We start from the raw sequence: 27,903 nt of genomic DNA on the forward strand, positions 1-27,903 counted from the left end.
CCATACCACATTCAGCAGAACAGTGGCAATAGCGTGCTCCCGTAGGCTTGTAAGGCCTAGTCTTCCAAGGTAGGTAGATAACAAAAGCTTGGTTTTATCACATTTTATAAGCCTTTACGTGTCATGAGTTAGTAGTACCTTCTTTATTATTTATTCATTTTATACAGCAGCTAACAAAACCCATGGTGCCATTTGCAGGAGAAAAGGCTAGAAACATGGCATTTGTCCCAGGACAAACTATTTATTCTAAGACAAATGTAATCATTCAGATGTCCAAGTTTATTGTCCCGAGACAAACAGTAAAACAGCTCAAGAGATAAGAAATGTTAACAGTTTGTCCTGGGACATTGCAATGTGTGTCTGAATGGTTGTCCTGGGATTGCATCATTGAATTAATGGCAGAAAACAGACGGTGTATTCAACTGCTCACTCAACTCTGATTGAAAGTGTTACCCAGATTGCAGGTAACCTTGTGGACAGGCTACTGATAAAAGAGGCAGAAACAAGTCTACAGTCCAACCTTTTATTTGCTTGCACTTTAAAACATAAAAACAAACATTATCTCCAAGTTTATCTGGCTACCCGTGACAACGCAACGTAGATTCTCATATACACCACCTGGGGAGACTTGAAAGGTGGGAGCAGGTTTTCCTGAATTTGCTGAGCTCTCCAAATTTTCCTCCAGCCTATAACCAATGTTTATAGATGGCTGGTTTTAATATTTTAATAAATGATTTTGGATTGGTTTTGTTTATTTAATTTTTTTGTTTCACTGGAACTCTTGGAACTGGACTGAACCAGATCTCTTGTGGACTTGGAAGTTGTCAATTAGTTGAGATTTATGTCCTTGGGAAAGTAAAAGTGGAGGGTTTCTTATCTCCTTTCCTTCCCCATTGTGGATTGCTGTTCAACAGTAGCCTGATTCTTCTTTACCTTGGTTTATGGTCTTCTATGACAAGGCTGTTTTGTTTTTACTAATTATTTAAGCATCTTAAGAAAAATATATTTATTATAGTAAAATAATATCTAATACATTTGGTTACACCAATCACTACTACTAATATTTTAAGATAAAGCTATGTTATAGTGTATTTGGATTATTTAATGTATAGCATGGGAGGGAGGGAGGGGGGCATGAACCCTTGGGTCTGTGTGGGCTGGGATGAGGCAGGCCAGGAAAAGCCCTAAGCAGCTCTGGTCCCAGCGTGTCCCATCCCACCCTGCCCTACCCTGCATAGATCAGGGACACGTGCCCCCCCCACAAATCCTTCCCAGATGCGGGAGCAGCAGTGGGAGCCTCTGGACGAGCAGGCAACTGCTGGACCAGCAGCTCACGGATGAGCTGCGCACAGCTGCTCGGGGACTGTCCCCCTCCCCGCGCCCCCCAGATGTGCTGTGGTTTCATCCCACGTCCTCTGGCTGGGCAGTGCTTGCCCCAATGCCCCAACCCCACTCCTCCATCACTACAGGGGCCTTGCTCATACCCCCCACACCCCTTCCCTCCCCCCTCTCCTTCCACCACACCAGGCTTATTAGCTTCATGCAGCTGTCCAAGCTGCCAGGCTGGTATCAGAAATCAGATCGGTATCGACCAATATGCCTCCTTAAAAATTGGCTATCGGTATCGGCCCCAAAAGTCTCTATCGGTGCACCCCTATTTAATTGTATTTTATTACTGGGTTAGTTAGACCTGTGGATGGCTTTCTTTACTTTGCTGGCTATCCTAATTGTTACATCTGCAAAGGTTTATGCTATGGTCACTTAGAAACAGGCTTTGGGACTTTCTTCTTAGCCACACTTTTGCAGCTTGGCCTAGGCCCCTTGAAAATGGCCAAGGCTGGCAACAGAAGGTCAATGTGGGCACGTCCAGATGAACAGGAATGTGTATTTCCCCAGGGACAAGTAGCAGCGGCATAAGGTGCAACTGCTACTTGTCCCTGGGGAACGCCCATGCCATGCACACTCTGGCACACAGCAGGTTACCCCAAGTGTGGTAGGGGAGGCTGTCACCATCAATTGTGATAGCCCCAGCAGCCTAACCTGGGGCCTTGGGGGCCGTTGGGAGCTGCAGCTGCAGCAGGGAGCCTGGCCAGCAGCCAGAATGTGACTCTGGCCTGCCAGGCTCCGGTTTTGGGCGGCACATGCTGCCGCCACATGTGCCGCCCTGCTTTTTTTTTGGCATGGGTTTTTTTTGACCCAGTATTTCCCAGGGTCAAACAAAAACCCACCCATGCTGCAAAGTAGCAGTGCAAAGAATGCCTGCATGTATGGTGTGTGGCATGCAGACAGATCTGCGGTGCCACGTACTGTACATTTGTGCTCGTCTGGACACGCCTTGTGTGTACACACAAATCCCAGGACTTTTTTGTTTTGGGAAAACCCAGGCACAACTTGTCCTGGAACAAACACAACTTCTGTCCCTAGCCATAGAAAGACAATCTACCCTTGTCAAGAGTTACTTTTCAGCTTCTGGCACATTCTGATAGATAGAAGTAGCAAGCATCAGGGAGGGAATACGGGGAAGGATTCCAGTAAGAAAACTAAACAGATACTCAGCTTAAACATATGCACTGGTGGATGATTAAAATAAGTATTGTTTGTTTTTAAACAATATTTATTATTGTTTACTTACTTCTTAATGGCATCGTGGAAGGGCTATGATGAGTCATGGGCTGGTGGGACTACAATTACTGTCACCCACCATACTGCAGCATACAATTAGATTTCATTTTTGATTTTGAAGTGAACAACAGCTTTCTAAAGGAGCAGCTTATGAAATAAATGCTGGAAAAAACCCCGTAAGTGCAAGGTTCTTTTTGCAGGATCCATCCTCCCTTTGTGCTGTCTAGTCCAATTTACATGCACTCATTACTGCTTTCTATCTCTGTTTTCTCCATAGTTCTTCTCTAAGAGAATGAGCTGTTAACCTTTATGGTTAAATATCATGTGGTAATGTACAATGCAGATAGGAGAGGAGATGGTCCAGCAAAACTTTTATAAGTATTTGTTGTAAAGTTTATGCTTATTTCATTGCTAATGAAGACAGGTGCTGTCTATTCAAATTGCTGCAATCATTGTTCAATGAAACTTGAGGAAAAGATTGACCTAGAAAGTTGTAGGACATGAAAGCAGCCAAAGGAAACAATGAAAACAAGTTAAATTCATCTGCTCCTAGACCAGTGGTTTTCAACCTTTCTTCATTTGTGCAACCCTAAAAAATTTTGAATGAAGGTATGGACCCCTTTGAATTGTAAGTGTGGGTATTCACATACTTTTGATTGATCGTAGTCATCTTTTGCGGACCCCGTAGACATAGTCTTTGGATCAGAGGTTGAAAACCACTGGTCTGGACTAATGGTAACATGATTGTTCATCTCTGCTCATCAGCGCGCTGGGTGCCTGTACATGAGCGGGGAGGCTGCTCTGACATGCTGTAATTACAGCACAGTGCAGCAGACTCGATTAATCAAGTCTGCTGGAGCCTAGTAATTATGCTCCCGCAGCCTCCCACATCTCGTGTATCAGCATCCCCGCACTTCAAAATGGCAACAGGAGTACTCGAAGTAAAGCTCATTGAACAAGTGCCCCCACTACCATTTTGAAGTGCAGTGATGCTGATACACGAGATGCTGTGGCACTTTAATTAGAATGGCTCTTGGAGCCGCTGTAATTAAAGCACCACCCTCCCCACCCCCAGAGCCAGGGCTGTCCCTAGTGGGGGTTGAATTGGCGCGACCGCTCCAGGCCCCACGCTGTGGAGGGCCCTGCGGAGCTGAGTGACTCTGAGCCACCACCACTGCCTTCACATCCAGCTGCTTGCTACCATGCCCACCCCTCAACCGATGCTTCAGGTCCAGGGTGCGTGGGATTGGAGCAGGAGCGGGGCCCCGCTTGGGCTGGTTTGCCCCAGGCCCCGCACGCTGTTCGGGTCAGCTCTGCCCAGAGCACATGTAAAACTGCCCATTGGTTTCAGTATTACTATTTGTATGTAAGATTAATACAATCTGGGCCTATGAGATAAATCTGGGTTTGACAGAGACCTAACAAAAGCAAGGAAATTCAGGTTGAATTCATCCTCATTTCATTTGACTTTGCTTGGACATCACAGCACGCATGGTATTTGTATCAGTCAGATGAGTTCCAAAAGCCCAACCAAAATGGGCCAAACTGCTAACTTCTGGAGTTTGTGGGGTGTCTCTTACTAAAATGTCCAAAGTGACTTACACCACATGTTGGAACAGCGAAGTTATAAAACCATACAAAAGTGAGTGTATAATGGAAATCATGACAAAATTTACTTAAAAAAATAAAATAAAAACTCAGTCCAAGAGTGAAGGTTGATGAGCTAGAGAAGCATTCAGCATAATGGTTAAGCTATGAAATGCATATGACACTACAGGCCAAAATCTTCACACTTGAATGCCTGGAATTAGGCAGTTAAATCAATGAGCTGACATCCAGAACTGCTGAGCCGTCATAATCCTCAATGAATTCAGTATTTTACGTCAGTGGTTGACTGCAGCGGGGATTGCAGTTACTGAGTTGAACCAGGATATGGATAATGTAGTTCTCCAACTTCTTTACAAATAAGTACCTTCAAAATAGCATGTTGATTGGCATCCAGCTACTTCAGTGATAATTTCCTGTTGCATATTTCCTATTGGTAAGCTTTCTGCCATGATGAAAAGTTTTATGTAAAGCCTTGCTTCAGTTCATTTTCCATTCTTGTTAAATAAGAATTCACAGGGGTTTTTTTATTACAGCTTGGTCTCTTGTATGTCTTATTTATTTATAGGGTGTTCATGACAATAGTGTTGTCAGGACCATTGCTGAGGTTCAGGTAATTGGGGGCGCCAAAAATGCGTGGGGAGCCTGCTCTGATGGAGCACGTGTGAGAAGAGCCTGCTGTTTTGCCTGCTCTGAAATCCAGCACATTGGAGCGGACTTGATTAGTCAATTAATTGAGTTGGCTGAAGTATGGAAATTGATGTGCTTCGGCAGCCTTCTGCATAATGTGTATCAGCGTCCCTGTGTGTCCCCACGCTTAAAAAAATGGTGGCAGGGCAGTTTGAAATAAAACATGTTCGATGAGCTTTAGTCTGAAGCTCCCCACTTCCATTTTTTCAGTGTGGGATTGCTGATGCACATGACACACAGCTCACTAATTAAAGTGCCTGGTGTCACATCCCAAAACGCATGTAAAAATGTCCTGAGTTTGTAACTGTGTCAGGTATAAGACAGAGAGAGATTTAAGGAAAACCACGGAGCCTGATGAAGTAATCTAGTAGCTGTGTGTGTTGAGTAGAAGGTAGGGTACACTGGGTTCAGCAAAGATGAAACCAAAGGACAGACTATGGAAAGTAAAGGGAGAAGTTGGAAGGAAAATGCATTAATTCAGGGCAAATCCTGTCCAAACTCAGCAAAATTTCTGGAGGGAATGCTGGAGGTAGAGAGGCAGCCACCAAGCAGAGTATAAAGAGACACCTACTGATGCAGAACATCCCTCTGCCCTTCTCCTTTCTCTAACCCACTTGTGCAATACAGGACAGATGTTGCCACTAATGACATCCAGAAGCATATATAACACTTTCTCTCCTGTGCTTGACAGAACTACACCATGCGAAAGCCATCTGTAAGGGAATTCGAAGAGTTTTGCACAATACTCTGAAAATGTGTATCAAGAAATCTGTGTAAGACATTGTGTGTTTTGTTCATAGCTTTGATGTGGAAAATGGCCCATCACCAGGCTGCAGTCCTTTGGACCCCCAGGCCAGCTCTTCATCAGGACTTGTGTTGCATACCACTTTTCCAGGCCACAGCCAGCGCAGGGAATCCTTTCTCTACAGATCGGACAGTGACTATGACTTATCACCAAAGACTATGTCCAGGAACTCTTCTCTTCCAAGTGAACAGTAAGTACCAACTCAGCAAATCATTCAACTTGATAATAAGACCAAATGCTTTGCCAACTTTCAGCACACTCAAGTGGTAATAATTATTTATTTTCTAAAGGTAGAGTACCTGAGACAAAATGGCTTTACAATACAAATTGAGGTATATCAGGAATTAACAACCCAGCCTCAAGACTCACTGTTTTAATCTGTTAAAAAAATGTTTCCCGTTTCTCTTTCGCTTAAAAGGAGAGCTTTGCAAATCAATACTAAACCACTGTCTGACAATATGGCACTTCTAGGATTTACTTCTAGGTAAATCAGTTTGTTTTCAGTATGAGACTGGCTGTTGTTTATTACCTAATTACCTGAATCACTTATCTGGATTTAAAATATATAAAATCTTCCATATGATATTTTGTTTTTACGTTCTGTTTAGCAATACTTTATAGAGATGAGAACAGAATATAAAGCCTAGATAGCTAGTTTGATAGACAGGATCAATACAAAATTTAGTTAAAGCTTTCATTTTTTGCACGAGTTGCAAGTTTTATTTTAAAATACACATTTTAAAGTTTTACCGATGCCTTTCTTGCTTGCTTGTTAGGGGGGTATGCATAAACAGCAAAGTTGGCCTCATTAGAAAGACCTTTCCATGTTCCTAAATGAAGAAGGGACACCAAATCAGTGTAGCTAACATTTTCCCAGCAACTGACTGCCTTATACTTGGCAAAGACACCAATATTTCTAAAGATGTATAGAGGAGGAAAAAAATGTTGAGGTACATTTTAAAGTGATGTCATTTCTGGGGAAAGGTGCCCGAAACTGAAGGGTTGTTGTTTTTTTTCTGTAGATCAGTTTGACTACATTAGATCAGCCCTAAATTATGGCTGCATACAGACATTCGGTTAGGGAGAGGTTAGATTGCCATCCAATCTAAGGTAAGCCAGGATGGGAGGGCTAGGGGGGCAGTTGCGGGGATCAGGGGGCAAGCAGGCTCTGGGAAGGATTGGGGCAGCTGAGGAGGATTAGGGGGACAGGCATGGTCTATAGGGGGCTGTTGGGTTTCAGAAGGGTTTGGCAGGATCAGGAGGCTCACAGGGTCTGGCGGGGAGGGTTGGGAAATGTGGGGGACCCTCTCCTCACCCCCAGGGACCGGGAGCTATTTTTAGTCCTTCAACTCCTCCCAGCTCCAGTCAAAGAAGCCCCCCCACCCCAGCCAGCCTACCCCCCCATCCCTCCTGCCTCTCTCTCATCTCAACTTACTTCCTCAGCTCCTGGCATCGACAAACACTAACAAAACTGGCACTAGGAGCAGCTTGCAGGATGGGGGGTTGGCAGGCTTGGGGGTTGCTTGCTGGTTCACAGTGAGGGGTTGTCTGTCTGGGGGTTGAGGGGACAGGCTGGAGGGGGGCTAAAAATAGCCTGATGCCAGGGAGAGGATAGGAAAAGCTCACAGCCGTTGGGTGGAGGCCAGAGGCTGGGCTTTCCAAGCCCTGGATCCACTCTGGGATCTGTACAGAAGTTCATTTAAATCAGTCTCACCAAACCTGAGCTAAGTTAAACTACCGCAGAGGTACACTTAAATTAAAGCGGGTCAGCCATTTAAGACCCATCTACATTTCCTGAACTTCTGTACAGTTTACTTGGAGAAACACCTAACTAGTCTAAGGTCTGCACCTGGGTGAACTAAGTTAGATTGGGTGGCCATTTTTAATGCACTCTAACCTCCCCAAATATCTGTATGTAGCCAATAGGAGTAACTTTAGTCTCATGCTGCTCTGCTCATTTCCTGTCATTTCATGTACTGGAGACTATTTAATTTTTCAAGCCTAGCTATTTCTTAACCTCATTTCAGACACTACCGCTGGTAGTACCAGTTAGCACCAGCCCTAAGGGTGTTTTTTGTGGTGAGAATTCTTATGTAGGACATGGCTTCATTTCATTGCCCAAAGAGGCAGCCATCCAGTACCAGTTACTGATGGCCAAATTCAGTCTGCTGACCTTAAATGGATGGTATCTGTATCGCATCACTAGTTGCCCGTTGTGATAGAGGGTGGTTTCATACTAAATGGTCTTGTGTTTAAAAATGGGTTGGCATTAAAATTGGGAAAAGGTAACATAAGCTATTTTCATTTTGAATGAGAATGAAGGGTCTCTCAGAATTTCTGTAGTGTTTGAACTGAAGCTTATTGAACTTTTATAAACATTTTAAGAGTCCTTGGTAGTACTTCCAGGTATCACTGGAAAAAATATGGAGATCTTAGGAACTACTTTTAGCCAACGAATTAGAAAATGATTATGTCTTTTAATTACATTTCTAAAACAATTCAGGTAAGAAGGTATAAATTCAGCTCTGAAAATTATATCTAAACACCATTACATCAGAAAGTAAGAATTTTGGTTATCTTCATTGTTATCTGTAACAGGTACACCTACAACCTAAGTGAGGCATCTGAAGGCGTGATTGATACATTTATTCATTAAGAATAGAAGTTAGTCTCCATAAATTTTAACTTTTTCTTTTAAAGTGTTAAATTCTTATATACTATAATAATCATAAATGTTTTACATTGAATTGAAATATAAACAGTAGCAAGATGGTCAAACTACATGAGAAATGCCTACAAAGACAGCCTGTATAGCAACTGTTAGCATTTAGTAAATATTTATCTAAGAGACAGTAAAAGTTCCAAATTATGTAAATACTATGTTTCATGTAAACCATGCATCTTAACATTTGACAAAACAGATAGTGAGTATAATCAGTCAATGCCAATCTGCACACTAAAGTATGTATATACATGCATAGGTTTATTATGTTATAGTTTGTGTTCAGTATTCAACTGAACAAAAACAACACTTTCCCAAACCTCAGTATGTATGTTGTTGATCATATAAAATAAATAGTTACCAGAAACAAACAGTAAAGATAATGAGTTTTGCACAGGACATATCCTCTAATCTTCCATGATGAAAAACCACAGACGAAAACCAATGTTTAAATAACATTAAGGAGTGTACCACAAATCAACAAAAGTCAGGAAATTCAAAGCTGACCTTTACTGAGACTGTTATGCTTTTCTTTCCATCACAGTATGACTGTGCAGCCTTAACTTTAAATTTCCTGGCTTTTATTGCCTTGTATTACCAAAACCTGGGTAGTTGTTCCAGCTTGAGTTATTTTTTTGTCTGTGAACATACACTATGACTAGGAGGCCTTTCCATTAGGGGCAACCGTTTATATAATGTTAAAGAAAAAGTACATGTGCTAAAGATTTGTGTTTTCAGTCATGAGGGTATATGATACAAGATTCCATTGTAAAACATTCTTTTTCCAATTTGAAACTTAAACCGAATTTGGTATAAATATTTATATTTTTCTCATAAGCAGTGAAAGGCAAATTTTTCATTCCAACCTTCAAATTTGCCTAGCCAAGTTAACTGAGTACATGGCTGCCCAATTTTGAACATGTACGTATTGTGTTTGGGTACACAGGGTGCACTCCCACTTTGGTTGATGCATTGATTTGGAAACAGGCAGAACTTGCACTACCAAATCGAAGGCTGGCATAATGCTTGATGAAGAGGTTGCTGTGTGTGTATTTAAGTATTACATTCTGTTGAATGTTTAAATCACACAGTTTGAGCGTGTACACGTATTATGCTGCACTAAAATATTGACAAGCATTCTTTAAAATGCAAAATGTTTTACAATTTTTTTTTTTTTTTTATCAGACATGGCGATGACCTGATTGTTACACCTTTTGCACAGGTAAATTTCACATATTCTTTTGGCCTACCTCATAGTACTACCTTATGTATAAATATCTATATATATTTATACATGTGTGAATGAAAGGTAGTACATTGGCATCTATTGTTCTATGTTAAGGCATGCTTTGAAAAAGTGCATGTTTATAAGAATCATACAGTATTTATTTCTGTTTAATTTAGGTCCTGGCAAGTTTACGAAGTGTGAGAAACAACTTTACATTATTGACTAATTTGCATGGGACATCAAGCAAGTAAGCTTCTGGTTTTTAATCAAATTTACATTCAAGTGCATGAATTATACACACACATTTGGTGCCAGATTTTCTGGCTGAATTCAGCTCAGCTTCCTTTTTTGCAGGCACATTTATTCACCTATTACCTGTCCCTGAGCTTTGTACATATGCTGAACTTCAAGAAAAGCTTTTCAAATGTGACACAATCTTTCTGGGATACCAGCTGTCTTCTACCTGGGGTCTGTACAGCTTTTATCAGAACTGGACCCCATTCTTGGTTGGTTCCATTATAAATTTAATTACCGCTAATAATATGGACCTAACTAATAATATTTGCACCTGTTATTGACTATATATACAAAAATACAGGCTTGAGTATTTGGAGACATAATATTGTGTTGGCAGAAGTGACATCCAGTGTTGGAAAACTGACTGAATTGTGAGAATATCTGTTAGTATGTAGAAAATACTTGCCCATATCATTATTTGTGATGTACTTCAAGGCTTAGCAACTAGATGGCAAACTTCACTGTAATTTATTTCAAATAAAATTGTCCAGAAAATGTCAGGTGAGAAAATGACTGGCAGTAGATTTGAAAAATTTGGATAATTAAAAAAAAACCCCAAACACTATTTGAAAGAAAGGTGAATAACATGTAAATAGTTCAGGGCTTGGAACAGGTAAGTCTTCAAAAGTTTGGGTCTGAAAAGAAAGTTCCTCAGAACTTTATTAAGTCTTTTCCCTCTCCATTGTATCTCATCCTTGGCCACGTCTTCTGCATCCTTTCAGGCAGATCAGCTGGCTTTCCTTTATTTCACCTTTTTTGTGTGTACACACTTCTGCTTGCTCAGGGAGTATAGGAATTGGGACCAGGTGAATGAGCTGAAGAGGATCAAGGAAAGAACTGCTCCTGAAGCTGCTGGATCCTTTCCCTAGATGAAAAGAGCAGCCTTGTAGTGTTGAACCCACTACTGCCATAGGAAGGAGGGAAAGTGGTTCAAGAGCTGGGTAGCCCAGGCACACCTAGACTAGGGATAGAAATTACACATACATTGGTAAAAGCAATGAGAAACCAGTTCAAACCTGTAACATAACAGAAGTTCAGTGCACATAAACCACTTTCAAAATGGTCAAAGCCAGTTTAAGATAAACCTGGATGCATATAGTATTAAACTTAACTGATTTAAGTTGAATTGATTTATTGAACTTCTGTCCCAGGTCCCCTCCAGATGGTCTAAGCTGTCTGGTCCAGCTGAGCAATGGTGCATGCTCTAGCATCCCCCAGCTTCTGGCTTGGGTCACTGCAGGAATGTAGCTGCGTTTCCAGAGTCAAAAGTGAATGTCTTTTCACTTGCTTATTGGTTCAACCTATATGGCTTAGACTAACCTGCAAAGATTGAATTGATTCAGCCTTGGGCTTTTTGATTGTTTGTATTTACTTAGGCCTAGGGAACAAGCAGAGTAACCTGTGTACTACCACTGTTGAGTCCAGATGTAATAGAGGGGAATGTGTACATTCACTTCCCCAACACATGCAGTTTAAATCCCAGGTACTAGTACAGGTACGGATGACTCTTCAGTCATTAACCAATAGCAACATAGTACAACACATAGCAGAACCTAAATTATTTCTTTTTTTAAAAAGTGGCTGCCTGTGGTTTCTAGCAGCAACAGGGGGCACTGGAGTGGCTTTTTCAGCACAGCCCTCTCGGAGTGCTTTTCTCTTACTCTCACTGAGAAAAAAAAACCTTTACTTATGCTACCATGTAGGCCTGTGCGAAGTGTCTTTCATTGCCTGGGCAAATGACTTATAGTGAATCTTGACTTTCAGTTTAGAAAAATAAGATTTATCTCCTTTAAGTTGTGGAGAAAAACTTGAAATGTGAATCCTAGAGGCCAGAAAATAAGCAGGCAAAGAGAATTTAAAACGCGTGTGTGTGTGTGTGGGTATATATGTGTGTGTGTGTGTGTGTGTGTGTATATTTTTTTTTTTAACATTTGATTCTTATGCTAATTAAATCATTTTGTGGCATATTTTTCTTTCATTTTTTTAGAAAAACTGTTTGCTGAATTCATCCAGATTTCACAAACAGATTTTGTTTCCTCTGTAACTTTTTTTGAGGACAAATTTATGAGTTGTCAAAAAAACACCATGCAGCTCTGTTTCAGAAAGCATATTGCACAGTGCTCTAATGAATGCACTGTCTCCCTGTTTGCTTCTAGGTACAGCTAAAGGTGTCAATAATGAGCCTGGATATTATATATGTCACCCTGTGCTGTGCTGTAGCAGTTGAGATTACCTTAAGGTCTTTATGTCCAAACAGTTGGAGAAAATGCATTTTCAGGAGAGGGACCTGGAATTGAGTGCTCCATGGGTCAAAGGGACCCTCAGGTTTCTCTTTATGTGAGGGACAATGGTAGTTGTATCTTTTGGAAACGACATGTTTTTACATAATTTATGGACTCTGGCCCAGAAGATGTGAGATGAATAGATTTTCTTTAAATTGGAAGCAGCTGCCAAATATCCACTAAGCACTCATTTCACTTTGAAGTCATTTGGGATTCTCACTAAGCATGAAAGGGATTTCAGACTGTGGGTGTAGGCAGCGAGAGATTTTGCAATGATATGAACAATAAATTTGAAGCAATAAAAACCTATTAATATAGAGTATTCTTTATTCCTCCACAGGAGGTCTCCTGCCGCAAGTCAGCCACCAGTTTCCAGAGTGAGCCTGCAAGGTATGTGTGCACCGTAGATAATTACCCAAGACACTGAAAGTAAAACCTGTATCTTTATGTACTTTAAAATACTGTACTGTTAAAAACTGATTGCTTATGTTGAAAAGAAATGTAACCTGATTCTCTTCTTTCATTAGGGCAAATCATTCTTGTACCTGTAAAACCAGTACAAATGGGAGAAAAATCAGGCCCAAAATATTGTCCTCTTTATCTTCTTGTTTTTATTTTCCCCTTCTATGTGTCAATAAGAAAAAAAACCCATGATTTTGCTCTGCCAAGGATGCAGAAGCTGTGTTATCCTACAGAATCTCTATCCTACAAAAGCCTGGAAGGCCCCTGTCCTGCAAACTGTAAACAGGCTCAGAACAAAACCATATTTTGGAGGAGCTCTCATTTTAGTTTGCTTCCATTTGAACAGTGAAAGACCTCAAATCCAGAAGACCTCTCTGGGCTGAGATTCTCACTAGCTTTAGTCAGATGTTGTGGAATGCGGTTTTTTTTAAAACCTTTTATTTACTGAGGGAGCACATGTCAATGGATTTAGTTCATTCTTATTGTCCAAGTTACCTCCAAGCACTGTGTGGCTGGTTTATGGACACAGTGATTCATCAGTATCAGAAGATTAGTGTCCCATTTTCTTCTGTTCTAAGGCATGATTAGTGAACTCATACTTTCTTACTACAGAGGAGGAGTTCTGAGGTTAGCAGCGTGTTTCATTCATTTCTTTTTCATTACAGTCAGGGCTAACCCAAGGGGTTTGGCTGCTCTGTGTAAGCAGCAAAATATTTGGGTTTTTTTTCCTCCTTTCCTCCCCACCAGTCCATCTCTTTTATCCCATCCCAAGTGTTATAACGCTATTTAACACTTTTGTGTTCAGCTTTCTCTAACCATGCTTTTCTTTGTGTTCTTCCTTCTCGCTCTCGCTCCCTTTTTCCTTCTCTCTGGGAATGTCTACACATGTATTGATGCACCTTTTCTAATGCTCATTAAATTTAGTACCTCCAAATGTGAGGTACTAAATTCATGTGCATTAGGCTAAGCTAATATGCAGTAGCACATTTGCATGCTTTTTTAGAGACGCTTAATGTTCAGTAAACTATTTTACTGTGCATTAGCATAATGTTGCTTTTTTATATAACATTTTAATATGTAGTAAAATAGCCTACTGCACATTAAAATACTTCTGTAGATACACCCTCTTTCTCCAAATATTTTTCTTCTTCCTGCTTGGTTCTCAAATTAATTTTCTTCAGGGCATGTCTGTACAGAAAAGTGTAGGGTTTTGCAGAGAGATCTGAGCTGGCTTGGCATAACTGCGTTAGCATGGCACTCCACCTGGATTAACATGGGTGTTAGCCTTGGCTGTGTGCCATATTAACAATGCCTATACTGCTTCAGTGCCCAAGACAGCTTGGATGTCTCTGTATAACAATGCATTTTGCCATGGAGACACAGGCCCTTAGGCTAGGAACAGAAGTTATATATAAACTGGTTTAAGTGATCAGACACTGGTTTAAACCTCTAACAGAACAGAAGTTCAGTGCACATAAACCAGTTTCAAAATGGCCAAAACTGATTTAAGATAAACCTGGTTGAATGTAGTAGCTGACTTAACTACTTTAGGTCAAACCAGTTTATGGAACTTCTGTCCCAGACCCCTCGTGGTTCAAGTTAAGTCACAGTCCCCCAGCATCCTAGGATGCTTTGCAGCCCTGGGCTGGGCTGGGCTGCCTGCTTGAGCAGAGCAGGCTTGGCCCCACCCCTCTGTTCTCTAGCCAGAGCAGAGAGGGTTGGCTGATAAGGGGGTGGGGGTGAGAAATCTGGCTGGGGACACAGCCCGGTCTGCCTGGCAGGGGTGGAGAAGCCCCTGTCAGGCATCCTCCACCCACTCACTGTTCAAGCAGCAGGGGGCATGGCCAGCCCCAGTGGCAGCCTGAAGCAAATGGGGAGGTGGAAGGGTTGTTTAATCCCCCCCTGGGGTCTGCCAGGCAGGGGCACAACAGTCCCTGTTGGGCATTTCACCTGGTTCGCTACTAAAAGGAGGAAATGCCTGGCAGGGGCTCCTTCCCCACTAGGCACACCCCAACTGGGGACCTCGCAGGCCAGGGTGGGGGTGTAAACCCCTCCCCAGTCGGTCTGCCAGGACCTGGCCACACCCCCTCCTCAGCTCAGCTTCCCTCCAGCCTTTGGCCCACTGCTGAAGGGAAGGGAGGGCTGCTTTCGCACCCCCCGGCTTCTGGGCTGAGCCACTGCAAGCATGTTCCTGCATTTCCAGAATCAAAAGTGAATGTCTGTTCACTTGCTTCTTGGTGCAATCTATGCAGGTTAAACTAACCTGCAAAGATTGAACTGATTCAGGCTTGGGCTTTTTGAATGTCGGTACTTAGTAGTGCGTATTTTTTCTACTGAGGTGTTTTCAGTCCTATTGTTTTCCCCTGTCCAGTTCGTGTTGTGTGTGGAGGGAGAGAGGGTGCCGTCTCTCTCTCTGCTCTCTCTAGTCTTCTCCATCAATTCCTGCTTTATTTTTTTGCCTCCTCAGATGATACCACGCTTTACCCTGCACTGCATCACTCTCAGACTTGCTTGTCACTGTCCCCATATGTACAAAGAACATTTCTCTTTCCCTTCAGAGACCAAGGCAGGATGTCTCTGGAATTGGGTTCACTTCGTTATGGGGGGAGAGTAATACTTAGCTGAGCCTCCAGATGGAGCCTGCTGATCAGGGTTCAGCACACACTGTCTTTCCAAACCTCGGACTACAACGAGCAAGGGGTTTCCAGCCAGTGGCTTAGCATCTGCCTTGTCAGAGTCTGTGCTGGTTTTGGAGGTAGGTGGGACATGGAGGTAGATGGATACTCTGTGACAACAGGGTAAGCAAAGAGAAGCCTCAAAAGGGTTGGCCATGCCTCCCAACCCCTGTGGTTTGCAAACCAGTGGGTGACAAAACACTCCAAAGGAAGGGGCCTGGGAGGCACAGGGGGGGGCACTGTTTGTTTCTGCTCAGGTTGGTTGTTTTCCACCACCTCTAACTACCTGCATGATTTGCCTCAAGGGCAGGGGTGGCTTTGCTTACACTATACTAAGCTTCATTTTCTACAGATGAGCAGGTATAGATTTGAACAATATTCCTTCATAAGATTTTGTTATAGTGCGGGCAAGGAGCGGCTGATTTTCATAATACATGTGATGCTTTGAAGAGTGAATTAACGGCCACCATTGGCATTTGCTTTTTTTCCTACTGTGGTACATACTCTGTATATAGCAGTATTTATTATACTGAAAACATTCATATTATGTTACTCAAAAAAATTGATAATGGCACATGGAAGTCTTTGATGTGATCTGGATACTGCATAATGTTGTCTTAAACACCTTCCCATTCATTCTCTGTCATGTGAGCAGCCATCAGAGGGGATTAACACAACTCAGTCCACTATTTTTTACCTGAGAAATGTTGTTTTAGTAGGACTTCCGTCTTGGCATCCCTGATGGGAGAAGTTCTGTAGCATTTAGAAAACAATGAAAACCTTTTATCGCTTTTTTATACCACCTGCTCAATCCAGTAACAAAGGTATTTAGAGAAGGCTATCATATTTGGAATATTTCTATGTTTTGCTTGTATTAAATTCTATAAGACATTTCTATATTTCTGGAGAAATCATTGGAATCTTAGCTTGAATCTCATGATACGTATGTGTTTCTGAAAGCCTCTGCTCCTGGGGTCATATGATTAGATTAGAATCTGAGCTTCCCTCTTTAAAAAAATGTACATTTCTACCTATTGTGGTTGTGAAGAAAGTTTTGAAAACAGGATGCTAACCCTCAAAAAAACTGAAGGCAAATAAAAAGAAACTAACATTTATTATTTTTAAGCCATTTTTTCATTACTTTTGAGGGTCTCTCATGATCTTTGAAAGCCTGGAGTTGGTGATTACCTCTATCTTCATTCAGGTTACCTATATTAGACATATGAGCATGTCTTCGTATCTTCTCAGTGATTTGAAGATAAAAAGTGCTGGATTTAGGTGACAGTGCAGGTATTACCAGTATGTGGAATTTATTATAGTGCTATAAGGATACGGTTCCTCATTTTAGATATTTCATGAAATTCAAAAAAGCAGAGTCCAGACTAATGATTGTTGCAGTCAGTGGGAATCTGCCAACAAACTTTAACTGGTTTTGGTTGAGGTGCTCAAAGAAAATGTTAAGTACATCCTAGTAGAATTCAGATAACTTCTAAGCTTTGCAGGTAGCTATAAGAAATGTTTTGAGATCCAAAGAGGAAATAGTGTGATTACCTACCCCAGGTAAGAGATCCACAAGTGCCATCTACCATGCAGCAGGATGCAAAGGGCCTTAGGGAAATTAAATTTCAGGTGACTTTTGTCAAAGACTTAACTCAAGTACAGTAATTCTGTTCAACTCCTGCAAGCTTTAGTCTCCAGACTCAGGTAGGGTTTTTTGACTGATATAAAATATCAGGTCCCCTACTCATGATGTTTATATATTGACAATGTCTACATTGATAGCATCAGAAGGACTCAGTAGTGACATGATGAAAAAGACAGCAGCACTGCTACACAGAAAGATGGCTGTCAACATTTGACAGATAAACCTTCAGAAGTCAAAAAGCATATGTTAATTTACAAGGCATAGAGCTATACGTGTGGTGGGGGAGAGAAGTGAATCCTTCTCTGTGAAGTAAAGACTGACTCCAGATGAGGTAAGTACTTAGGTCAACACTCTTCAATAGGGAAACAACATTAAACTTTTTACCAAGAACTCAGACTCAAATGGACTTTGTACCTTGAGGAAAGAGTCATTCTCTGACAATGAGAGTAGACTCATACATCTAAACTTTAAGTCTCTAGAGACATAAATAGTCATGATTTGTCAAACAGGCTGACCAGGCATGTAAACATGTTCTGTAATCTTTAATTTGCTTTTGTGTATAAAGAAGGGCAGAGTAGCTTGTAACTCTAAGGCAGATGAACTTGTAATATCCCTTTTGTTGTTCATTCCACATTGTACTATCCGATCATCACCCAAATTAAATAAAGTACATGCCTATACATGTGCTCATCAGCATACTCATTAGAATGCTTCAGCCTCACTGCAGCATCATGTGTTTTAAGCCCCTGTGCATTTTACAATAGCCTTGGGGGGGTTATTTACACCTCACTGAATGAGATGTAGATAAAGCATCCCAGGTCCATTTTTAAATGTGCAGGTGCTTAATACAGATGACATTGCAGTGTTTTAATTAGAGTGGCTATCCAAGAGTCACTGTAATTAACCCCTCCCCACCATGAAGCATGTGTATAAGCAGCCTTAGAGTCTCCCTCTAACCTCCCTCCATGCATCTCTTTGACCATTTTACAGTCACCTCTTTACTTCAGTTTCTTTGATCCTATGCTAAGGTCAGAAGCATTCTTTCCACAAGGTCCAGGCTCCACTTAGTTCTTTCCCATCCTGTGACATTCCAGTATAATGCCGATTCTTATTGCCACAGGCTCAACCATCTTACTACATCTAGTTATGTTCTCTGAATTATGTTCTCTCAATCCGTACTCAGTCTAACTTAGAACATCTCAGGTGAGCCTGAGGAGTTTGGGCCAGCCATTTTTTTCCCTATATAACCTCCCTGAAATTAAGTACAGATCATAAATCATCCCAATCGCATCTATATCATCCCCCTGTTTGGACTGATACAAAAGGGAGAAGATTATCCTCTCCCTGGACACTAGAAACAAACGTTCAATGGCTTTTAAGTATAAAGGGACACCAAATACTTCTGAATATTTCAGAGAAGGAAACTGTAACATGTTTTCCCAGTAGTTAGCCTGTGTTGCATCCCTGTAGATCAAAGAATGTGGTGTTCAATCAAAAGGGCTTATTCCCAAGATATATAAATCAATATGGTTAGTTGTTATTTGAAGTCTGCAGTTGTCATACTTGGACTTATTGATTGAACATGATTAACTGCCTCAGTATAAACTTCGTATGTATGTCTCCTTTTATTTGTTACTACCCGTGTGATTTATATCAGTTTACAAAAAGTACAGAACTTGGGGTTTAAAGCAAACTAGCCTAAATACTCTAGAAGGTAAGACCAATTACTTTCAGCATTTGCACTGGAAGTAAGATATGTCAGTTAAAATGAGACCATTACAGGATTTGGCAATTGTTTAAAACAAAGGGCCATGTTCATTCCTCTCAGTTTCCAAAGAGTTTCCCCAGTGATGATTTTGGCCAAACATGGAACCAGAGGCATTACAGCATAAATTATGCTTTTTAAAATGTTTGTCCTTTATTTTCCTTAAAGCATAAAAAGTTTTTCATGAGACTTTTCAAAAGACAAAATACTGCCTTCTGATGGTAAATTTCAAACTTAAAAAAAAAAGTCATACAAGGAAGAGGACTATGTGTTCTTTTTCCCAACTTCCTATATATTTTGATCTTGGTATCAATTTAAGTAAATCTGGCAGATTCCCCTTTATGGAGGTGACAGGAACAAATAAATTATTTTTATAAATTAAATAAAACAACCTGAAATGGTATATATGCAAGAGTATTTATAGCTGTGATAAAACTGAAGTTTTCATTGGTTCATTTTTCAAAATTACTCCATAGAATTAAAATATATAAAGACAGTAGACCTTTTATATAATATCTATCAATCCAAGCACAACCCATCTGCATACTGCAGTGATGTAGAAACTAGTGAATGTGACCACTACTTAGTCTGTACTACTCACTTTTTACAATTTTTTCTTAATTTCCAGTGTTAAAACTACCTCATTTTCTGGTGTAGTTTGTCTAGGTTATAGTGTATCTTTTCCATTTGAAATGAATAAAGAGAGGGACATATCTTCAAAGGATCAGATTCTCTGCTCTATTTTCTTATCAATTGCACCAAGGTAATTGAGAAGAAAACTGGTCCAAATGGAGAGAACTTGGGGTTCGATACCCCATCACATTCATTGGGTGAGCTGGGGTACGAGTCTTAGGGAGCCAATGGTGAGTTTTCTGAATACTGAAGCAAATACAGGGAAAGAGAAAAGGTTTTGCATCTATAAAATGTGAGAAAAAGAGTTCTTTTCCCTTAAAAAGAAAATGACAATTGATTTCTTTTTTGATCACTGGCCATTGAGAATTGGCGTACATGAGTAGAGGGAAGGTAAAGAGCTTTCACCCTTTGTATCTCTTTAGCATAGATCAGGCATAATCACAATTCCCATGGTCAGGGAAATGCAGGTTGTATTAGTTATGTCCTGAGGTCTCCTTTTTTCTACTTCCCAAAGGGGAGGGAAAAAGCCAGAGCCATGGTGTAAGGTCTACTAGCTCACCCTGTTGCCCCTTCCCCTCAGCTTCTCATTTAGTTCAGTATAGCTTTACTTTGTCCAACTAGTCTCTGGTCTCCAATTTTATCTTTCTTTCTCTTTATCTAGGGAGATTAAACCCAGAAAGCTGCTAATGATCTCTCCCTTGACAAAAAGAGATGAATCTCTTCTTTTCTTTTACTACCTTGGATGCAAAGAATTCATCAGTGTCTTCTTTTTTCATTCTGACCCCTTTTTCCTAGGCTCTCATTACTGAATTTTGTAGTTCTTATACTACCTTTTTGATACAGTTAAGAAAATCTTAGGTCATGATTGGTTATCCCATGCCTCCACTATTGTCACTTCCAATTTTTGGTCATCAAATCTTCTGTATCTTCCACTTAAATCCAACATCATATTTACCCCTATGACTCCTGCTGGCTCAAATCCCTTCACTGGTTTCCAGACTAAATCTGAGTTCTTCACTCTCCTTTTCAAAACTTGGCACAACTCCTCTCTCACCTATATTTCTGTTTGTTTTATGGCACCTCCTGTATTCCTCCCAATACTTTCTCCTCCCTTTCTGTCTTAATCCCAAACTCTGCTTTAATCTTTTTTTCTACGCCACACCCTAAAAATAGAAAAGCTCCCCCTCCCTTCAATTCTTTTCTCGGAATCTCTGCCTATTGTTTAGCTTGCCGGTATCAAGTTCTTCTCCATTACCGCCTGATCTTCATATACTTCATGTTGCACTGAATCAGGTTAAGCTTCCTGTGGCAGGTACTTGGCACTGTGTGTTTGCAAAGGGGAGCATGTACCTATGGAATGCTGTAAATAATAAGTAGAAAGCTAACTGCTCTGAAGCATGGGCAGCAGAGAAAGGATGTTGTAATATTTGAGCTGAAAGATCAGGGTCTCACTGAATAATCTGAACAATTTCCCTATGGTTATTTCTTTTATAGAATATTGCAATTAAAAATGTTACCCATGGCTCATAGGAACACAACATAATTGTAAGGGTCAAACAAAGCTGTGCATCTCCTGAAGCTATGGCAAGTTTTCCCAACAGCAAGAAGCCTTCTGCCCCCTAAATGTTTTCAGGACTGATTAATTATTGTATTTCCAAACAATGTAATTATACACCTAGCAATATATCTGCCTCTCATTTTGCAGCATGAGGCTTTGGGGGGGTAGCATTTTGTGATATATCACATAGGCTTTTCAGGGCTCACAGGATTAAAGCTTTGTTAAAATGCCACTCTAGGAGTGGGAGTGAAAGATTGGTATTTCTCCCTGCCTGTTCCTTAGCCTCAGCATTCCTGTACATCTGCACGTTTATCTGCACTTTTCACATGCCTTCACATGAACACAAAACTTGTAAGCTTTCATTTTTGATGTGGGTGTAAAATCTACCCAGACTCATACATAAACATTTGGATGAAAGATAAACGAATGACTGCATGATACTTTCATTTGTACTGAACACAATCCAATTTTTTATAGGAATCACGCTCAAGTTTTTTCAGAGGATCAAAACAAGCTCTTGAATACACAGCGCTATAAATTTAAAGTAGTTTCATTTGAAGCCAGCTCTGTGATTCCAGACTTATGCTACTCTAGAAGCAGAGTATGGCTTTGTATGTGGACAATAAAACATTTGGTGTGAAATTCTATGGACGTATCTACACGTTCATTAATGTGCATTAGGTAATGTGCATTAAATCTAGTACCTCCATTGTGAGGTACAAGGAAAATACACATGAGCCTATCTTAATGCACATTAGCCAAAGAGCATGGGTTTTTGTGATGCGTTAGTGCACACTGAAGAAGTTGAATGCACATCAACGTGCATGTGTAGATGCGCCCTGCACATGCATTTCAGTGAGTTGATATGGGTGAGTTTTGCCAGGGTAAGGACTAAAGATTTAGTCCTTTGATTTTGAAAGATCTTATGCAAGTCAAGCAAACACAGTACCTGGCAATTCTAGTAAGCGAATTCTGTCCACTGTATCCAAGCATTTGCCTCCTAAGTAACTAATTATGCATAATAAAATCAGTTCAGCTACAAAAGTAATAAGTTCTGTGTCTATTTAAGAGTAATTTCCAACCTAAAGAATTCTCTGAAAATAATACAGCATTTGTTTTTATATATGATTATATTTTTAAAAGATTACATAAAACAGCTTAATGGTTTATCTTTGGCAAGTAAACAGCCTACTTTGTATGAATAATTCTTATGATTGGGTAAAGTCTAAAATGCTGAGAGGGTAAACTAGTTCTGCTGTTGACAGGAATTAAATATTTGTTCACTGTGTGCCCAGTAAACTTTAAAAGTTGTTCTGCATGAAGAAAGAAACTGACTGAGTAACCTTCAAAAGCCTCTGGTAACATCCTAGCTTTTGTCTGCTGCTCTTAAAAAGAGTAGTTCGCTCCCAAAAGAAATCCATTTCACATATTCATGCTGGCTAGAAACACACACCCCCTGAAAGTTGGAATCATGCATCTTAGTAAGTATTTCAGTTATGCTATTGACGTCAATGCAGTCATTAAATAGATTGCCGGCCCTCCCTTCAGTAACCCTGTGCCAAAGACCTAGAGGCAGACACGTTTTAAAAGAAGAACATTGGGTTTTCGTTTAGCAAACGGAGAGAATAAGGGAAAAGTTTCTTCTGGAGTCACGGGGCTTCGCAATGCTGTTTTGTTAATTTCATTTACTTCGTTTACGCGGAAAAAAATTGTTGCATTTACTAAGATACTGTTGCTCCGTTACTATGTACATAAACAATTCTAAATGAGACTAAATTTTCTTGTGATCAACTACAGCTGAAAAGTGACACCCATTTTACGTCTTACAGCTAGATTTATTTGTATATCGAGTAACACAAGATATTCAAGCAAACCTTTTTAGCCTTTGACTCCAGAAGTTCTTCAAGGATTGATTTCATGACATCTATTTAAAAAATAGCCTTCATTTCTCCTCAGCAGGCCCCTGACAGCCTCTGAAGACCTACTAGCTAATCATGATTCCATAGCAACCGATAAAAACTGTTTCCCCCTCAGCCACACCTGTGAAGTGTCACATGAGGCATTCTACGCATGCTGCTCCCATCAGGCCATCTGTCATTCCTTCAAGTCCAACTACCATCTATGGCAATTGGGCAACCGTCAATGATGTCAGAGGGACTCCCCAAGCGTGGTCAAGAAGCCTGTCTATATTTCTTACGAGGGGTAGGCTCTTTCCCTCCTGACTGACAGATTCATTCATTATGTTAACCAGGGAGATACTTACATCTTAGAGCTGCCCCTACCCTCTCTGCAGGCACAATTCCAAGGTATACAGCTTGAATGTTATCAGCAATGGATCTGATGGTCAAACAAGGGCTTTAAAAAAGAGACATTGAGCTGAAATATTAAGAAGCTAAAAGATGGCATCCTCAGACAGCTGGAGGAAGTACCTTCCCTTTGCCAAGATAACCAGGTATGTTACAAACAAAAATCATTAATGAGCATCTTTGGGAACTGAGCCACCATTTTCTTCAGCCTGGCACTTCCTGGTAAGTGCCACATTGCTGCTTAGCTTCATGCTAAATAAAGCAAAAAAATAGGCTAATCTTCAGGTCTGAAAAGGTTGGTTTCTTCTTCTGTTGGCTAATTGCTCACTGAATCTTGTAGCCAGGTGCAAATCCACTGTTTGAAGCTTGCACTATGTTCTGCAGTGTGGGAAACATGGAGGTGTGCAAGGTTCCTAGTGACATACTCTCCAGGTGTCACTTCTTTGACTTTGTGGGTGAAACCTTACACGGTTTTTGTATAGACTGCGTATGGAAAAACGTATTTTGGGCTAGTTAAAAAATGTATAGAGACATTAGAACTTGCATCATGGTCAGTTCTTGATTTAATGAAATTTGTACGTCCACATGATGCACAGAACAATGGTAATTGCTGTCAGGGAAGGCAAGGACTACGCATAGCATAGCCAATTAATGTACTTAATCCAGTCCTTATTGTCCTGACAGATATAAACCTGAACTGCAGCAAAAGAAAGAGAAAAGCTAATATCAAGATTTTAAAAGCATATAAGTGGAGGCAAATATCTCATGTGCGTGTTAGTGATGAATACAGGCTCTCTCGTTGTCCTTTTTGCTTCAAACTCCATGTCATGATGATTTTCCAGCTGATGAGAAGTGAAATGGACTCCTAACAGAGCCCATCAACTTACTTCAACAGCAGCTATAGGCGTCACTGCCGAATGGTCTAAGTTTCTTCTTCCTCCCACTTGGTTGAGCTCACTTGTCGCAAGGCTGTGTCCCAGTCAGAGCCTGCACTGGGAGTGTGAAAGGCTGAATCTGAGTATCAGTAATAAGTCTTTCACAGTGTATTGTGCAGCACTAATCCAAGAACCAGCAGCCTGAGTGGCCTTGTATAGTACCAAAGTCAATGTTGTTGTCTGGCAAGATCTGACTCCAAATGTAAGTTGCTTTAATTTAAAAATGTAATTAAATCTAATGTTGTATTTTGACTTTCTGTCATGGGCCAAAACTTTCAGTCCTTAATCAGCAAAAGTCCCACAGACTTTACTCAAGCTTATCAGGGTCAGTGGAAAGCTGCCTTAGTAAGTAGTGCTGGGCTAGAACCAGAGGGTGAAATCCTGGCCCCACTGAAGTGAATAGGAGTTTTGCCATTGCCTTCCATAGATTGCTGGCCACCCACAGTATTTAAATCCTTCACAGAAAATGTTTGTTGTTTCATGATAACTGTTATAAAGACCAAATGATTATTACATATTTTCGGTATATACAGTAGATTTAATTGAAAGACATTGGTAATTTGCTTTGGTTCCCTATTTATTTGTTAAAATTCCAGCTATTGTAAACTGTATTTTTGATTAATTGTGAAAGCCCCAAAATAGTTGACAAAAGAATTATGAATTAAGTGCTATCACTGTTCCAGTTACCTAATATTTAATTATCATTATTTTATCATCACCTCGTGATATGAAATGAATTGTTTGGCAATAAATGTAATATGCCATTGTACTACTGTTAAAGACATGTTAAACTTAATAGCTGACCATACATTTTACCTTAACATAGCTTCTTGTGTTTACAGATGATAAGTTAGCCCTAAGGGCACTTAGGATTCTGGTTTTGTTATCTCCCCTTATAAAAGTCATGGTTAATAATGACTTACTGTTTATTAGCAAGAGTTTGTGTAAGATTCCTAAGTTTATAAGCTTCATTAGAAATATCTAGAAATTTATAAAAGCAATATGTATTAAGTAATATAGTTAGCTGATTCATTTAGAAATGTAAAAAAGTTCTTATAAAATATATTTTAATTCTTGAAGACGTTATAAATAATGTGTCTGCCCCGTCTTTACAGGATCCACTAATAACTGTAGGGTATAAAACAGAACACAAATGTTGCATGTGGATGCCACATCATGACATGTACCACGGTGTGTATTTGCTGAGCCCAGGGGCACAAAACTTGTATTGTTGACTGAAGTAAGGGCAGGATTGGACACTGTTGAACATTTTTATTTAATATTTATTTGTGTCCTGGTCATGCTGTGGGAGTCCCAGCCAGTGGTTCAGAAAACTATTGTGCTATGCCACAATCTATTTCTGTATTTATTTTACACTTAAGTAAGAACATAAACTAAAGTAACAAGTCCCTGTTATTGTGCTCTAATACAAAATTAATACTATGAGCTCAGCATGAAAAATAATGATTTTAAACAGGAAATCAGACAATGACCAACAAAAAGCTCCTTTTCCCCCTCCAAAACTTCTCTCAAACAGGTACTTTTGTAGCCAGCCATAAATACTAAATGCAGACTACTTCAGATCAAGGAAAGAGCAAGTTCCCATGTCCCCAGTCCCTCATAGAGAGTACCCTTCCAGCCACCCCCTCTATGAGCTGGTCCTGGCTTGACTGACCACAGTGGTGGAGTATATGATTTTATCTCGGGCAGTGTTTTTTTGGAAGGTTCTTACTATCTTAGCACTAATATAAAAAATACTTAAACCACATTTCACCTTGGGCCTATTTTGGCATTGACAACTACACAGTAATTCATGATCATAAGGCTAGCACCTATACTTTTAATGGGTTTCTTTGAAAAAGTGTAGTAGTACTGTTGAGGTGTTTATAAAGCTTTCGGTTTCCTGCCCTTATCCACGTCCTTTTTTTTCAGTTATCTTATACAAAGTAACCGAAAATGTTATGCTTCAGAATTAATGTTGTCCACAATGCAGGTTACCTCCTCTAGAGGAGTTTTTGCACTATACCTGAAAGCAAGTTGTACAACCGTGTGTTCCCCTGGAGATATCCCAAAACTTAATTCAATGTGTCCAGTTAAGTTGATCCAATGAGGGAAAAATTTTAAGTAAGAAAATATTCAGAATAAGATGAGGCATTAGCAAATAGATCACTTTTAATAATAGCACACATTAAATGCTGGCATTTATGGATATTTTTTTTTCTTTTTCCCTGTCACAGAAAGAACTTCACGAGAGAAATCTAGATAGAAGTTTCCAGCTTTAACTAGAGTAATCCTGTTTTGCAGCATAAATACTTAATGCCTCATGGTCCATATCCAAACCTTGCCAAAAGTGTATGTCAGGTCTCCATCCTAATTCCAACATTTGGAGTGGATATTTCCCTACACTCTCATTGGTTAAATGAAGCAGACTTTTAGCAGGTTTTCAGCTTTACATGGCACTCTGCAGCTTCTAAACATTTTCAACTAGTTATAGTTAATCAGCACTATCTAGGTGGCAAAGCTGAAGAACCAGCACCTAGATATTACATTGGAAACAAATAAAAGAGGAGACCATCATACACTAGTAATCTTGCATTCTGAGACTACCTTAGGAAAACCATTGAGTATAGTCAGCTTTGTATGTTGGCAAAAAGTCTCTTACTGTGAAGGAAAACCACGTGCAATTTAAAGTCTGAGATTTCCTGTGACAACATAAAAAATTGCTAAATAAGGTGTTTAGCTATTCTTTTAAATAATATAAAGAGCAACACTGCAAACATCCTACAGTGGGCATTGACTCTATCAATATTTCAGTTCCATCCATTTATGATATTTTACCTGAGATTGGCGCAGGGAAGACAACAACCGTGCTCATTTTTCAAGTTGATTGTTACCCGTGGGAGTTGAGTGTCTGTGTTTCAGGACCTTCAAGCCCAAAGCTTCTCTCAGTTATGCTGACTGCAGCAATCCAGCAGGCCTACACCAGCAGTATGCCCCCCGGCACTTCTTGTGTCATGGATAAGCCTCAGCTGCATCTTCAAGGCAGCTTTCTGGGTGTTTTATACTAACTCAGGAGCAACAGCCAGAACAAGGATTAAGCTCATAGTGTTGAGGACAGCATCAATACAGAATTCAAACCTCCAGGTTTAATCACCTGGCAGTTAGCAACTATTTAGATGTAAGAAGTACATAAAAGTCAGCAGTAATGTGTGCTTGTCTGGTATTTCTATATATTACCAATTTTCCTTCCTCCTTAAGTATGCTTTTTAATAAAAGCCCATGGTAAATGATCCCCTAGTGACTAATTAATTAACAAGTTACTTACTTCATTCTTGCTGAATGTACCTGGCTCATGGATGTAAGTGTATTTAGGCTGGGGGGCAACAGGTATTCTAGTTACATTCTAGATGCTAGCACATGATTCTACTGTATAAAAAATAATACCAACTAGCTGCTGCACAGAAGTAGGTAAAGAGATCAGTATATGAAGGGATTAACTTGGAATATTGAAAACTGTGCAAATTATCATCATCCTTTTGTGCCCCACCTTTTCTGTTATTCTGTGATTTTAAAAATTCCCTTGCAAAGCCCTTGCATACACATAAGCAAACATAAATGATAATGGGTCACAATCACATCCATTAAACCACGATCATTGAGTGAGACAGATTAA

The 27,903-nt window shown here is 40.2% G+C and overlaps 1 protein-coding gene and 1 long non-coding RNA gene across 6 annotated transcripts in view; one reads left to right on the plus strand and one right to left on the minus strand.

Annotated features, from left to right (window-relative positions):
* PDE4B (phosphodiesterase 4B) overlaps positions 1–27,903 on the plus strand; it is a 402,270-nt gene that overhangs the window by 324,211 nt on the left and 50,156 nt on the right. For 4 of the 5 annotated variants that reach the window (XM_059727915.1, XM_059727917.1, XM_019489119.2 and 1 more), the window contains 4 exons: positions 5,718–5,912; positions 9,630–9,666; positions 9,849–9,919; positions 12,592–12,641. In XM_059727915.1, the coding sequence (XP_059583898.1) occupies positions 5,718–5,912; positions 9,630–9,666; positions 9,849–9,919; positions 12,592–12,641 (353 nt within the window). Of the gene's footprint in view, positions 1–5,717; positions 5,913–9,629; positions 9,667–9,848; positions 9,920–12,591; positions 12,642–23,208; positions 23,442–27,903 lie in introns of those variants that run through there. The other variant, XM_014593872.3, reaches the window with a different exon arrangement.
* LOC132250747 (uncharacterized) lies at positions 5,987–27,196 on the minus strand. Its single transcript, XR_009462336.1, has 2 exons — positions 27,069–27,196; positions 5,987–10,930 (listed from the first exon to the last, which is right to left on the minus strand). It is a non-coding gene; the product is annotated as an uncharacterized LOC132250747 (long non-coding RNA).

This window comes from Alligator mississippiensis, chromosome 5, assembly GCF_030867095.1.
Source record: "Alligator mississippiensis isolate rAllMis1 chromosome 5, rAllMis1, whole genome shotgun sequence".
Taxonomy (NCBI): domain Eukaryota; kingdom Metazoa; phylum Chordata; order Crocodylia; family Alligatoridae; genus Alligator; species Alligator mississippiensis.